The sequence below is a fragment of the Coregonus clupeaformis genome, chromosome 21, assembly GCF_020615455.1.
Source record: "Coregonus clupeaformis isolate EN_2021a chromosome 21, ASM2061545v1, whole genome shotgun sequence".
In the NCBI taxonomy this organism is placed as follows: domain Eukaryota; kingdom Metazoa; phylum Chordata; class Actinopteri; order Salmoniformes; family Salmonidae; genus Coregonus; species Coregonus clupeaformis.
In genome coordinates, this window is record NC_059212.1 from 32,457,435 (window position 1) to 32,473,980 (window position 16,546).

At 50.0% G+C, this 16,546-nt stretch overlaps 1 protein-coding gene across 5 annotated transcripts in view; it reads left to right on the forward strand.

Annotated features, from left to right (window-relative positions):
• The window catches only part of LOC121535290 (histone-lysine N-methyltransferase 2C), a 128,871-nt gene that overhangs the window by 94,747 nt on the left and 17,578 nt on the right, over nucleotides 1-16,546 (forward strand). For 3 of the 5 annotated variants that reach the window (XM_041842193.2, XM_041842194.2, XM_041842198.2), the window contains 20 exons: nucleotides 460-582; nucleotides 1,019-1,162; nucleotides 1,382-1,512; nucleotides 4,460-4,673; nucleotides 4,821-4,904; nucleotides 5,180-5,227; nucleotides 6,300-6,434; nucleotides 6,569-6,601; nucleotides 6,744-6,866; nucleotides 7,111-7,261; nucleotides 7,699-7,946; nucleotides 8,082-8,155; nucleotides 8,550-8,783; nucleotides 9,034-11,010; nucleotides 11,254-11,564; nucleotides 11,746-13,373; nucleotides 13,547-13,725; nucleotides 13,839-13,902; nucleotides 14,121-14,353; nucleotides 14,675-16,459. In XM_041842193.2, the coding sequence (XP_041698127.1) occupies nucleotides 460-582; nucleotides 1,019-1,162; nucleotides 1,382-1,512; nucleotides 4,460-4,673; nucleotides 4,821-4,904; nucleotides 5,180-5,227; nucleotides 6,300-6,434; nucleotides 6,569-6,601; nucleotides 6,744-6,866; nucleotides 7,111-7,261; nucleotides 7,699-7,946; nucleotides 8,082-8,155; nucleotides 8,550-8,783; nucleotides 9,034-11,010; nucleotides 11,254-11,564; nucleotides 11,746-13,373; nucleotides 13,547-13,725; nucleotides 13,839-13,902; nucleotides 14,121-14,353; nucleotides 14,675-16,459 (7,919 nt within the window). The remainder of the gene's footprint in view (nucleotides 1-459; nucleotides 583-1,018; nucleotides 1,163-1,381; nucleotides 1,513-4,459; nucleotides 4,674-4,820; nucleotides 4,905-5,179; nucleotides 5,228-6,299; nucleotides 6,435-6,568; nucleotides 6,602-6,743; nucleotides 6,867-7,110; nucleotides 7,262-7,698; nucleotides 7,947-8,081; nucleotides 8,156-8,549; nucleotides 8,784-9,033; nucleotides 11,011-11,253; nucleotides 11,565-11,745; nucleotides 13,374-13,546; nucleotides 13,726-13,838; nucleotides 13,903-14,120; nucleotides 14,354-14,674; nucleotides 16,460-16,546) is intronic. The other 2 variants (XM_041842197.2, XM_041842195.2) reach the window with 2 other exon arrangements.

The window sequence follows — 16,546 nt, forward strand, 5'->3', positions numbered from 1 at the left end:
CAAAACATATGCAGTTTAGACATTGTCATAGATTGTCTTGAGAATGTAAACAGAGGTGCCTGACTTTAAATACAACAAGCTTGTCAGAAAACACTATGAACCAGTTTCCTGTACACAGATTAACACTAGTCCTGGACTAAGAAGCACCTTTCCTCTGAAACGGCAATAGTCTTTCACATTCTCAAATTCCTACGACTCTTGACAGCAGATGGATAGGTGGTGGGGTAGAGTTTGGGGTGAACTTAATTATGAGGTAAATTCCCAAAATTGAAAAATCCAGAATTTCAATTAGGCTAATCTCTTGAAGATGACTGGAGTTTAAATGGGATTGACCCTGGGTGCTGTAGCTTGGGGGCAGGGGGGTCTGTTGGTCCAGTCTGCAGACTGCTGGGTAGTGCCCCTTGGCTGTCTGCTCATTACCTCTCTCTCTCTCTCTCTCTCTCTCTCACTCACTCACAGAGACTGACCTCTCTCTGGACTGCGAGGGGAAGTCTGACTCGAGCCCGGAGCGAGAGCCAGCAGAAGACAAGTCCAAGGGGGCCGACGACAGCAAGAAGAGGAAGAGGAAGCCGTACCGGCCGGGTAGGGCACCTGATTGGAGGAGACAGCTCCTCTGGAGCGTGAAATGGTGCTGCACAGCCAGCCATGCTCAGGGATGACAAGACAAGGCCTTGGAAGCAAAGAAAGAAAGAGGGCTCATTCTAGGGATTATAAATTGTGATTTCTGTAGTCTAGATTAAAGATGTTTCCCTCTCTAGTGAAAAGCATTGAGACAAGCTTTATTGAAACACCAAGAAAAAGACCCACGTGTTCGTTGTACTCCCAACACCAAATTCCAAATTAAACAGATCAGTAGCATTCTAATAAAATAGAATTGTATGACAATTTTGATATTTTACTTGCTAGGAACCAGCAATCTAATTTCCCCCAATTTGTCTGTAAGCTTTCACTGGAACAGTTGAAGAGTTTTGAGTGATTGTTAGTTGTATTGGTTCATTGTTGAATATCTCTTTCTCAGGCATCGGTGGCTTCATGGTGCGCCAGCGGAGCCGTCCAGGTCAGGGCCTAGGCAAGGGCCTGAGCCTAGGCAAGGCCAAACGATCCCTGAGCAGGAAGGATTCCTCCGGCTCTGTTTCTGAACCCCCCACAGGAAAGGAGGAGGGTCAGTTCTCACACAACTCATCTACCCAAGTCCAATGCATCTTCAATTGCTTTTGCCTGAATATCCTATTTCTACCTCTGTTGTACAAAGATATAAATTACTCGTTTTAATTGTTGGTGCTAGTGATTTTAGTTTTCTTGTAGAATACATAAACCTAATAAACAGATTCTGTATTTTTAAGGACAAGATTCTGAACCAAATGTTCTGCCCCTACTGCAGGCTGGGGAGAGGTGCTGCCTGACACCCCTTTGGATGAGACTCCCCCTGGGCTGGAGGTACCAGAGAAGATCAAGAAACGCTACAGGAAGAAGAAAACCAAGCTAGAGGAGGCCTTTCCCACCTACCTGCAGGTCAGTCCCACATCTATATTATGACTCTGACATTTGTCTCAGGGTTTATGTGATTTGGAAGATGTCTTGTTGTCGTTAGAACTGAGGGAATATGTGCAGCCATGATTTCCTGGCAAAATTGTAACGTTACAATCACGCAACACCACCATTTGGTAGGCACAGTGTTTGGACTAGAGGCTGTCTTGCTGCAAAAAACATATTTACATTTACATCATTTAGCAGACGCTCTTATCCAGAGCGACTTACAAATTGGTGCATTCAACTTATGATAGCCAGTGGGACAACCACTTTTTTTTTTTATGGGGGGAGGGGTAAGAATTATTACTTTATGCTATTCCAGGTATTCCTTAAAGAGGTAGGGTTTCAAGTGTCTCCGGAAGGTGGTCAGTGACTCCGCTGTCCTGGCGTCGTGGGGGAGCTTGTTCCACCATTGGGGTGCCAGAGCAGCAAATAGCTTTGACTGGGCTGAGCGGGAACTGTGCTTCCGTAGAGGTAGGGGAGCTAGCAGGCCAGAGGTGGATGAACGTAGTGCCCTCGTTTGGGTGTAGGGTCTGATCAGAGCCTGAAGGTAAGGAGGTGCCGTTCCCCTCACAGCTCCGTAGACAAGCACCATGGTCTTGTAGTAGATGCGAGCCTCAACTGGAAGCCAGTGGAGTGTGCGGAGGAGCGGGGTGACATGAGAGAACTTGGGAAGGTCGAACACCAGACGGGCTGCAGCGTTCTGGATAAGTTGTAGGGGTTTAATGGCACAGGCAGGGAGCCCAGCCAACAGTGAGTTGCAGTAATCCAGACGGGAGATGACAAGTGCCTGGATTAGGACCTGTGCCGCTTCCTGTGTAAGGCAGGGTCGTACTCTGCGAATGTTGTAGAGCATGAACCTGCAGGATTGGGTCACTGCTTTGATGTTAGCGGAGAACGACAGGGTGTTGTCCAGGGTCACGCCAAGGTTCTTTGCACTCTGGGAGGAGGACACAATGGAGTTGTTAACCGTGATGGCGAGATCATGGAGCGGGCAGTCCTTCCCCGGGAGGAAGAGCAGCTCCGTCTTGCCGAGGTTCAGCTTGAGGTGGTGATCCAACATCCACAGTGATATGTCTGCCAGACATGCAGAGATGCGGTTCGCCACCTGTTTATCAGAAGAAGAAAATTAATTGTGTGTCGTCTGCGTAGCAATGATAGGAGAGACCATGTGAGGATATGACAGAGCCAAGTGACTTGGTGTATAGAGAGAATAGGAGAGGGCCTAGAACTGAGCCCTTGGGGACACCAGTGGTGAGAGCACGTGGTGCGGAGACAGATTCTCGCCATGCCACCTGGTAGGAGCGACCTGTCAGGTAAGACGCAATCCAAGAGTGAGCAGCGCCGGAGATGCCCAACTCGGAGAGGAGGATCTGATGGTTCACAGTATCAAAGGCAGCGGATAGGTCTAGAGGATAAGAGCAGAGGAGAGAGAGTTAGCTTTAGCAGTGCGGAGAGCCTCCGTGACACAGAGAAGAGCAGTCTCAGTTTAATGACCAGTCTTGAAACCTGACTGGTTTGGATCAAGAAGGTCATTCTGAGAGAGATATCAGGAGAGTTGGCTAGAGACGGCACGCTCAAGAGTTTTGGAGAGAAAAGAAAGAAGGGATACTGGTCTGTAGTTGTTGACATCGGAGGGATCGAGTGTAGGTTTTTTGAGAAGGGGTCTGCCAATCTAAATGTCAACCACTTTCTGTGTTTACAAATTGAGGCAACCATTATACCGAACATCATGTTAAATTTACATTTCCATGTTACATTTACATAAAATGTAGTTCTACCTGAGAATACAGATAATACTCGGTATACTGCCTGGCAACAACTTAAAGTTGAACCATTGGAGACGGCAGCCCCATCTTTGTGCTTTCTTAAAGTGGGAGAGAATGCCTGCAGGAGTTACCCTCAGTGGATAGCTTTACATCCTCCACTTCTCTGATCTTCCTCTCCAAATGGCCTCTGTTTGGGTTGGGAATCGACGTATTACGTTGACATAATTTTTTTGTTATTTAGCAGACGCTCTTATCCAGAGCGACATACAGTTAGTGCATTCGGCTTAAGATAGCTAGGTGTGAGACAACATATCACAAATGTATCAAGTACATTTTCCCTGAAGTAATAATCAGCAAAGTCAGTGCTAGTAGGAAAGGTAAGTGCCATTTTTTTGGGAGTGGGGGGTGGTTGGGGAGGGAAGGCGTTGGGGGCGCCACGAGTTCCTCTATCTCTCTCTCCCTCCCTCTATCTCTCTCTCCCTCCCTCTATCTCTCTCTCCCTCCCTCTATCTCTCTCTCCCTCCCTCTATCTCTCTCTCCCTCCCTCTATCTCTCTCTCCCTCCCTCCCTCACTATTTATCTCTCTCTCCCTCCCTTTCTCTCTCGTCTCAAACCCTGAGCTCGATGTCACCTTGTGTTGGCCCGAAACAGATGAGGTGCATTAAGCCATGGGCATCTGTCACTGCTGGTCTGTGCTCCACAGCAGGAGGGCCAGGCCCAGAGACCAAGTAAAACCTAAAGGGTCCCGACACCCAACACAGAGGAGCACATTGGATTAATTATTGAAATGGTTAGCTAGGCTTTTAATGTCCCAGCACAGTGGTTCGGCTGCAACAGTCACGTGTCCATCCGCTGGAGAGATAAGACATTGCTGATGGGGAGATAGCGACGTGGATCCATCTACACTGGTAGAGAGCGAGAGAAAGAGTCCACTGACACTAGTCGTGGCAATAACAGCAAAAGTGTTTGCCTCAATGCGTCTCCTTGTTAACTCTGTTCTACATAGCATATAATTTAAAAAAAAAGATATAAAAACAGTGCCTTGAAGGGATGGATCATGTTTCTGTGACTCTTGATAAAAGGTGGGAGATAATAAAGATTGACAGTTATCCTGAAGTATGGTGGGTCTATGGAGAATTGACCCATGTTGTGTTGCCTAGGAGGCGTTCTTCGGTAAGGACCTGCTGGATAAGAGCAAGCAGAGCAGGCAGCAGGCGGTGGAGTCTGGCGTAATGGAGGAGGGCCAAGCAAGGGCCGGTGCCGGGCCCCAGAGGGACAGGAAGCACCCCACCACCAGCTTCCTGGACCCCTCCTCAGACCCCCTGCTCAGTGCAGCCTCGGCCACGTCCAGACCTGCCGGACCACCAGGACCCCGTATGTACTACACAGATACACATAGAGGCACAGACACTCACATACACACATGCTCACACACACACACACACACATGCTCGCACGCTCACACACACACTCTTGTCCATTGATCCATGCTGTGGTTCCTGACTGTCTTCTCATCCACAGAGCCCTCTGAAGAACCTCTAGTGGATCTGTCTGAGGTTCTCAACACGGATTCAGACCTCCTGGGAATACAGACGGGTGACTCTGGTATGTCACTGATCTCTGAGGCTGTCCTAGTGGGAAGAGTTTACTGCCAGCCTGGGATGTCTTGCTGTCTGTCTTTTCAAAATGTCACATTTATTCAGTTTCATGTCACATACTTTTCATAATTATTTTGTACATCTTGAGTTTTGTTTGATCTTTATTTGACTTGTTTCAAGTGTGTTTTATGCATTTCTTTCCAGTTTGGTTTGCCTGCTCTGTCTCCACTATTCTGTTTTATTCACTCATTTTGTGTATTGATTTGGGTTCTGTTCCTGTAGGTCTTGATTTTTGCCATTTCCAGGTTGACACCTCACCACCTCCTTTTGGTAAGGGCTCCATAGTCTTAGTAGCAATAGTACATTCACATTCATTTACCGTGTGTGTGTGGCAAGCTTTTTATTTAGGTTGACTTCATCGCTCAAGTCAAGGAAGTGAGGATCTGTGTGTGAGTGTATGCGTCCGCACATTGGGGTGTGAGAGTGCTTCTTTGTGCTCATCTTTACATGCATGCTCTCATGTGGTCAATAATAGCCTCTCACATATGAAAGGTGTTCCCATCCTTTGTTTGGTTTTTGGTTCAGTTTGTGACATTCAAGGCAAACCGACCTTAGAAAACGTGAGTGATTCAGTTTCTCACTGAAACAATCGGTCAAACTCAGAAAATGTATGCACTCACTAACTGTAAGTCGCTCTGGATGAGAGCTTCTGCTAAAATGACTAAAAAAACAAACAAAACATTTTTTTTTTTAGAGGCAAATGATTTAGAGAGAATGAGAGGCCTTGGTGAGTGGCCTTCAATATAGTGATGACAGCGAAGGTCAGTCTCTCTCGGCCCTGCTCTGTGATTGGTGAAGAATGGCTTAGCAGCTCCACTGAGGCCAATATGCTTCCTTGGTTAATTCTCAGTAAATACTACTTAATGTAACTTAAAATGCACTCACTTTTTCTTTAATCAAATAAATACTATCGGTAGCTCAGTTTGCAGCAGTCATCCTGACGTTGATAGATAGAAGGATGGTTGTCATGTGTTTTGAGAGGATAGTAGAGATTGTGATGAGATTTAGAGATGAAACTCAAAGGATAGCCTTCATGAGTAATTCTGCTAAGCTTGCACCGTTGCTTATCATCTTTATTTAATTTCCACACAATGCAGATATTCCCCTTTTTATTTTATTCAAATGAGATTCAAAGCTTATTAGCTAGGTAAAGTTCTAATAAAAATTGCTGAAGGTTACATGTTTTAATCTATATTATATAGAGAATAAACACTATCACAGATTGATTGCATCAAGCTTTGAAGTCAGCGTACCATGCTTGGTTGTTGGTGTGTATCTTTGCTAACGTGTGTGTTTTTTTCAATGTGTGTCTGTGTGTGTACATCTGTGTGTGTTTCCTCAGCTGGTCTGGACATTGGGCCCCTGACAGACAGCTCCCCAGCACACCCCCAGTCTCATTCTGGTCGGAGGACGCCCCGTATGCTCCCAGATGAACATCTGGATGAGATCCTCAGCCCAGAGCTGGAGATGGCTGATGGTCAGTACGAGACCTGGTGGTCAACACACATCTGTTTTTCAGAACCTACATCGACACTTCACTTCTTGGTATAGCTCTGATTTACTGAGTATGCATTTACTGAGGTAAATAATATATTTCTCTTCTGGTTTTAGAATCGATTCTCAGCAAACTCTACAAAATACCAGGTTGGTAATTAGTAATTACACTTTTTGTAATCATGCTATCCGTTCCCCTCCTTCAGAGAACCAGGGTTATACATAACCGAACATTAGTATTATCTGTCTCTATCAGTTTTAACTGTGTTGTCTCTGTTGTTGCCCCCCATAGAGCTAGAGGGGAAGGACGTGGAGGACCTGTTCACTGCCGTCCTGAGCCCCAGCACCAGCCATCCACCACAGATGCCTCACCCCCACGGCCCACCTGGAGCCAGCCTGACACACCCTCACGCAGGTATGATACCTATGTTGATCCTGTAGTAGTTACTGGCAGTTGTTCGCTCTTCTCTGAATATTTTATCAGACCTATGTGACCAGCTGAGTCTTCAGTGTACCACAAGACAGCCCACTGAGATAAAGCCTAGGCATTAGCTCTGGGAGCCAATGCAAGTCTTCAGGTCTCAGGTGAGGTTGCTTGTCACGTGAGCATGGTTTGTCCAAAGTAATGCATTGATATAATCATGTGTTTTTCCATACAGGGAATGCCATGTTTCCACGGATGCCAATGATAAACGGACTGATGGGACCTAACCAACGATTCCCTCTGAATCCGTCCCATCCCGGAGCAGAACCATGTATCCCAGACAACTTCTCCCCCCTCCACCGCATGCCTTTCACTGACAATCCAAGGTACTAACTGCAACTCTTACCTTGCTGTGGAAAGCACTCTCTCTATCCACATAATGATCTGACAAACTGTAATGAACGCTATGTCATACATGCCTGATAGTATTTGAATGTATCTGCATAACATTTACATTTTAGTCATTTAGCAGACGCTCTTATCCAGAGCGACAAACAGTTAGTGCATTCATTTTAAGATAGCTAGGTGGGACAACCACATATCTCAGTCATAGTAAGTACATTTTTCCTCAATAAAGTAGCTATCAGTAAAGTCAGAGCTATTGGGGGGGAGTCAAGTGCGAGCATAACTACACGATTCAACCACATCAAATTGCAAACATTGCTAGTTACTGGAGGAAGCTTGTGGTCTACCAAACGATGATAATGATGACTACATGTTTTCGTATATTGCTCAAATCCGTGTTCTTTTGTCCTTCCTACAGGGACAGGAAGTTTAATCAGATGGCCAGAGAGGCAGTGGGTCCGTGGCAGGGGGGTCCTGGTCCTGTCCACAGTGGCCCAGGCCCCACCCCTCCTCCTGGGGCTGAGGGGGGCGAGGCGGAGGCCATGTCCAACGCCCAGAGGAGCACACTGAAGTGGGAGAAGGAGGAGACTCTGGGGGAGCTAGCCACTGTGGCCCCTGTCCTCTACACCAATGTCAACTTCCCCAGCCTCAAGGATGAGTTCCCAGGTGTGTCCCCCAGTCACACCTCTGTGCAGTCCAGCCATTACCATGACTTAATTTACAATTTAAGATTATATCAGATGTCCTTCTTGAGCTGCAGCATGTTGTTGGTCTAATATAAAATCAATCTTGTCACTTTAGACTGGTCTACAAGAGTCAAACAGATTGCAAAGCTGTGGAGGAAAGCAAGTTCGCAAGACAGGGCCCCATATGTGGTAAGATGCATTTCATTCTGCTTAGATTACATTGTCCCCAGTAGACATGCATTGGAAATGTGAGAATCCCAAATAATTTAGTTTGATCTTGTATTTTTTTTACGAGTCAGACTAAAAGTGTTAAATAATTTCCGTTGCCAGTGCTATTTCAAATCCAGCCATTCACAGATGAACCACAGTTCTCAGTGTTAACCTCACACGGAACCTGTAATTACGTTCATGAGAAGTAATTTTATCTGGCAGAGGCCATGTTTTAAGGACCTGCACTTAATAAAACATCTACTGAAAGAAAACTTGTAATAGTCTCCAAAGGTTTCCATGGCACCAACTGCAATTATTTATTCTGTGTGTGTCCGCACGTGTGTGTGTGTCTGCGACTGATTTTGCTCTGCAGCAAAAGGCGAGGGACAACCGGGCTGCTCTGCGCATCAACAAGGTCCAGATGTCCAACGAGAGTCTGAAGAGGCAGCAGTCACAGCAGCTGCCGCCTACCCAGCAGCCCCCCGCCTCGCTGCAGCCCCCCGACGAGGTGTTTGACCCCAACATACCACTAGACACAGACTTGCTCTTTAAGGACCCTTTGAAACCCAAAGAGTCAGAGCATGAGCAAGAGTGGAAGTTTAGACAGGTAAGGTTGTATTCAGAGAGGTGAGGTAGTTGCGTGTGCAGGCAGGTTAGTATGCTAGTGTGTGTGAGATGCAACTAGTTGAGATGCAGTTTAGGAAGCCCCCCCCAAAAAAATAAAAAAAATAAACAGTAGTTAAATAGACCTTTTTGGTCTTTTGGGATTTAGGGTGCTAAGCAAACATGCATTGCTTGTTCAGGTACTATTTGAAAGACTAAACATGTTTTGCCTTTTCATCCTGTTCCTACAACAGCAAATGAGACAGAAAAGCAGGCAGCAAGCCAAGATCGAAGCCACCCAGAAGCTGGAGCAGGTGAAGAACGAGCAGCTGCAGCAGCAGCAACAGCAGTCAGGCAGCCAGTCAGAGGGAGACGGTAACAACAGCGGCAACCAGAGCCCTTCCTCCCAGCACGGCAGCAACGGCAGCATGTCCCCTATGCAGCACAGCACCGGGGGGAAAGAGGGGTTCATCCGACGTCAACTCTCAGGGACGCCCACCTCGGGGCCCCCTGAAGACGTGTTCCTGCGGCCTCCTCCTCCCCCTCCCTCAGGGGGGTCCTCTCAGCCCCAGTCGCCCCAGGTGTTCTCCCCTGGCTCATCCGGCTCCAGACCCTCCTCTCCCTGGGACCCCTACGCCAAGATGGTGGGGACCCCCAGGCCTCCAACTCTGGGGCCCAGCGCATGTCGCAGGATGTCCATGGAGTCTGGCAAGTCTCCCACCTCTCTGATGGAGCAACAGGACAGAGGGAGGCTCACGTCTCCGGCTCACGAGGCTTTCGGCTCCCCCACGTCTATGAGTAGGGAGATGGATCCCTATGCCAAGCCCCCTGACACCCCCAGGCCTGTTGCTGGGGACATTGACCCCTTCCTGAAGCCTATGTGCCCACCCAGAGTCAACCAGGGTCCCCAGGGAAGACCCCTGATGGGCTCTCCAGTGCGGGGAGACCCTTACTCTAGACCCATGATCCGCCAAGAGGCCTACCAACGGATGGCTCAGAACAGGATGATCCTGTCAGACCCTTACTCCAGACCTCTGTTAGCTCCCATCCCGGGGAGCAACGAGCAGGGCTCAGTCCCTCAGTCTTTGTTCAAGACCCCCATGCCTCCACCCCAGGCCCAGGACCCCTTCAACAGACCAATGCCTCATCCCTCAGACCGGTTCTCTCAGCAGGGAGACCCCTACGCTCAGGCCCCTCTGACCCCACGACCTCATGATAGCTTCACCAGTCCACCGAGGATGGCCCAGCACCATACCCAGGGCCACCCCTTACCCCAGCCCGGCCCATTGGCACCGTTACCCAACCGAAACCCTTATGCCCATGCTCCCTCTACTCCAAGGCCTGACCACTTCACATATGACCCCTTTGCCCAACCCCCAGGACCCTCATCAGACCCCTATGCTCAGATGCCAGGTACCCCTAGACCTATGAATGACCTTATCAACCAACTTCCTAGAAACAAACCATTCTTTGAGTCCGGCTACGCTCGACCTCCAGGCACTCCTCGTCCAAACGACAACTACAGCCAGTCCTCTGACCCTTATTCCCAGCAGCACAACACTCCTCGCCCTGGTATGAACCAGTTCCACCACCCTCACCCACACCCCCAGCCCCCCGGTCAGAGGATGTCCCCCGGGCACTCCATGGACCCCTACACACAGCAACCTGGTACCCCTCGGCCCCACAGGTTCTCAAAGTCCCCAGGCAGCCAAAGACTAGCCCCCATGGATCCCTACGCTAGTCAACCTGGAACACCCAGGCCTTTGAGCGATGACATGTTCTCCCAGACCCCCAGGCCCATGCTGAATGACCCGTATGCCCAGGCTCCAAGCACCCCGCATCCAGGGATGGGGTCTGACAGGCTGGGCAGGCTGCAGGGGCAGAGGCCTGGTCCCATGGGGAACCAGGATCCCTTCTCCCCGCCTCAAAGCGTTAGGCTCCAAGATGCTCCATTTCCACACCCTGGGTCACATACACCAAAGCATAACAGTGGGATGGTCGATGATGGATTCTCTCCGTCGCCATCCAGACGGCCCAACCAGACGCCTATCCATGATCCTTACGAGCAGGCGCCCATGACCCCACGTCCACAGCCAGCAGAGAGACCAGAGATGAAGGAGCAGCAAGGCCAGGACCCTGGAGGACATCTGCAAAACCCCTCCCAGATGCCTGGAACCCCCTCTGAGGTTCAGAGTGTTTCTCTGGCCGACAGTGAGGAGAGACTCAAACAGGTAGGAGGACTGACGCTGTTTAAACTGCTCTTATCTTCATTTAAAGTGTTATCTTTCAGATAAATTTAAACTGTTTCAGTATTCAAGTAAATTAACATTTTTATCCCTTGGAAAGCTTGAAGCCACTGTGATTAATAGCTAATACATTTCTATAACTTTTTTCAGTCAAATATTCAGTAGAGTTCAGACATGAAACATTCATTTTCTAGTTGGAGGTCTGACAGCTCGTGTTGTTTTATTTAGCGTCAACGCATCCGAGAGCTGATCCTGAAGCAGCAGCAGCAGAGGAGTGCCATCCGCCAGGAGAACGCTGGTATCATGGCCCCTGGCCCTGGGACACCTCGACCCTGGCCGCATGAGGGCCACGGACAACAGGGCGAGATGTTCAGCCGGCCCCCTCCACCCTACCCTGGGCCGGCCCCCATGAGCGGACCAATGAGGTTCCCTGGACCTGGACCCTTCCCAGGGGACCAGCTAGGCCCTTTCCCTAATGAGGGCCAGTTCCCCAGAGGACAGTACCTGGGTGATCCTAATATCAGACATCAGGGGCCAAGGTTTGTAACTGGAATTACTGTCCTTACAGACTTATTACTAAATAAGACTTTATCTTTTGTATGACTCATGAATTTCTTAGTCTACGAAAAAACAGAGTCACTCTAGATTGAATGTGTCGGAGGAAACTCGTCACTGGAATATGTATTGAAATGTTTATTTTTTCTTCTTTCGATTGCTCAGGTTTGGATTTCCACCTGGTGGGCCGGGACCTCATGGAGGCCAGGAGTTCTTCCCCAGAGGCCCTCACCCCATGCAGGACGTCCACCAGGGGATGAGACGCTCCATGACTGTAGACATGCCCAAGTCCATGGGGGGCAACCCTAACAACCCTATGGGGCTACCCCAGCATTTCCCTCCTAGCGGTGTGCCAATGCAACAGCACAACATCATGGGCCAGCCTTTCATTGAGCTGAGACACAGAGCCCCTGACAGCAGGCTTCGTCTCCCTTTCGGGTCCTCTGCTATGCAAGGGAACAACATGGATCCCGACCTCCTGCCCCAGAGGCCTCCTAGTTTCATGGGAGGGCCTGAATTCCGGTTCCCTCCAAACCAAGGCCCCAGGATGATGATGGATTCAATTGGGGACCAGCAGATAAGCCAAGGCCAGCTGTCATCCAGCATGGAGAACCTCCACCAGCATCAGCAGGCCCAGATGCAAGGGGGAGCCATGCCCAGGCAAGTCCAGCTGATGAGGTCCATGAGCCAGCCTGCTTCGAACGAGACCCAGGGTATATCAGCTCCTTCCATGATGATGCCTCGGCCTTCTGCTGGGAAGAGTGATGGTCAGGGAGGAGTCTCCATGGCTAACAACAACGACGGAGTGGAGGACAAACTGGACACGGTCGAATCGGCCGTCAAAGACCTGGAAGACGTTGAGGTGAAAGACCTAGTCGATGCCGATCTGGACAACCTAAACCTGGATCCGGAAGAAGACGGCAAAGACCTGGACCTAGAGACCAATGACCTGCACCTGGATGACTTCCTGACGTCGGGGAAGTTCGACATCATCGCGTACACGGACCCCGACCTGGACGACGTCAAGAAGGACATGTTCAACGAGGAGCTGGACCTTAGTGACCCCATGGAAGACCACAGCGACACCTCTGACTTCCAGAAGGCCTTGTCTGAGAAGAGGAGCTCTAGCTGTGGTGGTGCTGCATCTTCCTTCTCCAATTTGACATCTGGAATGGGGAAGTCAGAGGGAACGGCCGAGAAGTCTTCCTCGTCAGCTGATGTGAAACAGGAAGTGAGCTGCAGCCAGAGCGCTGCCTCCTCCCTGCCTTTGGAGCAGAAGATCAAAATGGAGGACAAAGACAATCTGTCTCAGACGTCCAATGAGAGGACAGAGCAACAAGTAGACGGAAACACTAACAACCAATCAGGAGTGCTCTCTGACTCCACGCCAGTGCTCTCTAGCTTACTAATCAAGCAGCAACCAGAGGCCTCCACCTGTGACAATCAAGGCAGTGGTAACTCTATGACACAGCCAAACCAAGACACTCAGAATAACTCTGGACTTAGTATGGGATCTCAAACCATGGATCTCACTAACAGGGGAGAAGAAGAAGAAGCATCCATGTCTACCTTTGAGATGGACCAGAGTGGGTTGACCCCGGCTCAGCAGGCCCTGTTGGCCCAGACATTGGGCCAGGCGGGGCCAGGGGGGTACAGACCCCTGCTGCTGGAGGAGCAGCCCCTCCTCCTACAGGACCTGCTGGACCAGGAGAGGCAGGAGCAGCAGCAGCAGAGGCAGATGCAGGCCATGATCAGACAACGCTCCTCTAGTGACTCCTTTTTTCCCAACATCGGTAACTAGACATTTTTCGTTTAGGCTAAATGCTTTATGCCAATTCAAACAAGTTATTTACTTTCACATTTTGTATGAGTAGTAAACCGTATAAATGTAAGTGATATGCGTAGAGGAATTTGTGTCTTTTGTAATGGGCAAGTTGCTGACCGCACATCTTTTTTTTGTCTGCAGATTTTGACGCCATCACTGACCCTATTATGAAAGCAAAGATGGTTGCTCTGAAAGGCATCAACAAAGTCATGGTTCAAAACAACATGGGAATGACACCGGTTGTCATGAACAGGTTCCAACCTGGTCCTGCGGCACCATGTCCTGAAAGCACCCCTGTTCCTCCACAGACCGTTGGACAGGTAACTGAAACACTTAACCAAGTCAGCTCTCTTAAGTCATCTTTCATACACAAAGCATGCTAGGTAAACACTAATTGTAACAACAATTTATTGTTTGTCAATTTCAAAACCAGGATGGCAAGCTGACATCCTCGGTGACAAGGCCCAATCCTCCCAATTTTGGACCAGGTTTTGACAGTAAGTTCAACTCTGTTAACATTCACAATCGTCAGTAAATGTATATTTTTGATTTATGAGCAATAGTTCAATAATGGTATAAATCTGTAAAAGAAAAAATTCAGTCTCCCCCTCAGATATGTTTGGCTTTATCAGGCTTAGCCCAAAAGGCTTTTGTAATAGATATTTTGATGTACATAAGTACTATGAAAACTCACTGTCTCTTATCTCCCCCTCAGACAATGCTCAGAAGGCTCAGTATGAGGAGTGGCTTCAGGAGACCCAGCAGCTGCTCCAGATGCAGCAGAAGTTTCTGGAGGAAAAGATCGGAGCCCACAGGAAGTCCAAGAAGGCCCTGTGTGCCAAGCAGAGGACGACCAAGAAGGCTGGGAGGGAGTTCCCAGAGGAGGACGCGGAGCAGCTCAAACACGTGACAGAGGAGCAGGGTATGGTGCAGAAACAGCTGGAGCAGGTACATAATGTTGATGAGGACACTTTCATTCTTTCTTTCACTTTCTTCATCAGTACTATACCTCTGTCTTACCCTCACACTAGACTATGCCCTCAATTCAACCCTCAAACTGCCCTTGCTTGGAACTAAGTTTTGAGACCCAAACCAAAATGTATACTTTTTTTCCTTCAGTTGTTCAGACATCCTTTCAAGGCTTCTTGTAATTGTCATAATTATGCATTGAATTAAGTCAGTAAAAATGTTGAATTGTTATTGTCGGTCTTGGCAGCTTGTTTGTCCATGTTCTTAGGTAATATATCGTTTTGGTTCTTGTCCTTTCAGATCCGGAAGCAGCAGAAAGAGCACGCTGACCTGATCGAGGAGTATCGAGTGAAGCAGCAGCAGCAGGGTGGCAGTAGCATGCCAGCAGCAGTGCCAGGGATGCCACCAATACAAGGCGGCCCTGCCGGCATGGTACCAAGCGGGCCTCCAATGAACCACCCACCTATGAACCCCATGGTGCAGCAGGTGCCAATCCATACAGGCCAGCCAAACGCCCCTCCACAACAAATGCCCATGCCCAACGCACCAGCAGGCTGGCATCCTGGCACTCCCATGCCCATGGGAGGACCCAATATGCCCCTTCAGGTTCCCTTGGGGAACCCAGCTCAGCAGCCTCAGCTGCCCATGGGCAACCTACCTCAACAGCCCCCACAGATGCCCCATCAGATGCCTCCCCAAATGCCCCATCAGATGCCTCCCCAAATGCCCCAGCAAGTGCCCATGGAAAACCAGCCTCAACCCGGCGGGGTCAAACCCCCACAGGGCTCCGGTTTGAAGTTTGACGACAACAACCCGTTCAGTGAGGGCTTCCAGGAGAGAGAGCGACGGGAGAGGCTGAGAGAGCAGCAGGAGAGGCAGAGGGTCCAGCTAATGCAGGAAGTAGAACGCCAGCGAGCCCTAAAACAACGCATGGAGATGGAACAGCAAGGCATGCTGGGGCCCGACGGGGGGAACATGGTGCCCTTCTCTCAGATGCCATTCTTCAATGCTGAGCTGCCCCAGGACTTCATGCAGCCACAGAGGCCACAACTACCACTACTGCAGCAGCAGTTAGGACCGATGTTCCCCCTGCAGCAGTCCATGCAGCCAGGGATGGGCTCTCCTCCTGGGGTCTTCATGCAAGGCGGAGACCGGAGGGCCGTAATTGGTAACGGGATGATTCTTCAGGACATGGGACCTGGCTTTGGACCTGATAACATGGTACTACAGGGTAACTTTGCCCAGGGTCCACCCAGACCCCGGAGGTTCAGCGGCCCAGGCATGATGCCACAGATTCCCGGGGAAGGCCCTCCATTTGGGGGCGGCAACTCCACCACGCCCCTGCCTTCCAACTTCCCCGGCTCGGGTCACTCTCTGATCCAGCTCTACTCCAACATCATCCCTGATGAGAATGGCAAGAAGAAGAGGAACAGGAAGAAGAAGACCGACAACGACGACGCAGATTCCGTGAAAACGCCGTCCACGCCGCGCTCTGACCTGACTGCCCCTCTGACGCCCTGCCGGTCAGACACATCCTCCACACCCACCAGGAACAACGCCCACCTCTTCGGGGACCAGGACCTCTCCAGGTCCCCCTTACTGGGCTCCTCCACTTCTACCCCCAGCCATAGCCACTCAGAGCTGGAGAGGCAGCTCTCTGGAGGTCTGGGTGGTGGTGGGCAGCCTGTAGGGATGGGCAGCCTCCCATCAGACATCGCCCTAGCCAGGGCCCAAGCTCTGGAGCAGGAACGCATCCTCAGCAACATCAAGCTGGAGCAGACTGAGAGCACCGAGTGCCACGGACCCAGAGATGGCGCCTACTCCCACATGGGCTCAGGGAAGGGCACAGTGAAGGAGGAGGGTGGAGCTGCAGCACAGATCCCCTCCCACAGCGGGGGAGCGAAAGGGGAATCTGGGGGTAACAACGAGCTCCTCAAACACCTGTTGAAGAACAAGCAGACGCCTCTTAATGGACCAGGGCTTCCCCACCAACGGTCAGACAAGAGCCTGAGGTCTGAGGAAGAGGAGGCGGATGCAGACTGCAAGGCCTTGCTGCTAAGGCAGAGCTCCATGGACAGCAACGGGGTGAGTCAGTCTGGCAGATGAGGCACGGCAGTGGAGGTTGGTGAAGGCTCATTGCAACAGCTGGGATGGAATAAATGGAACGGTTCA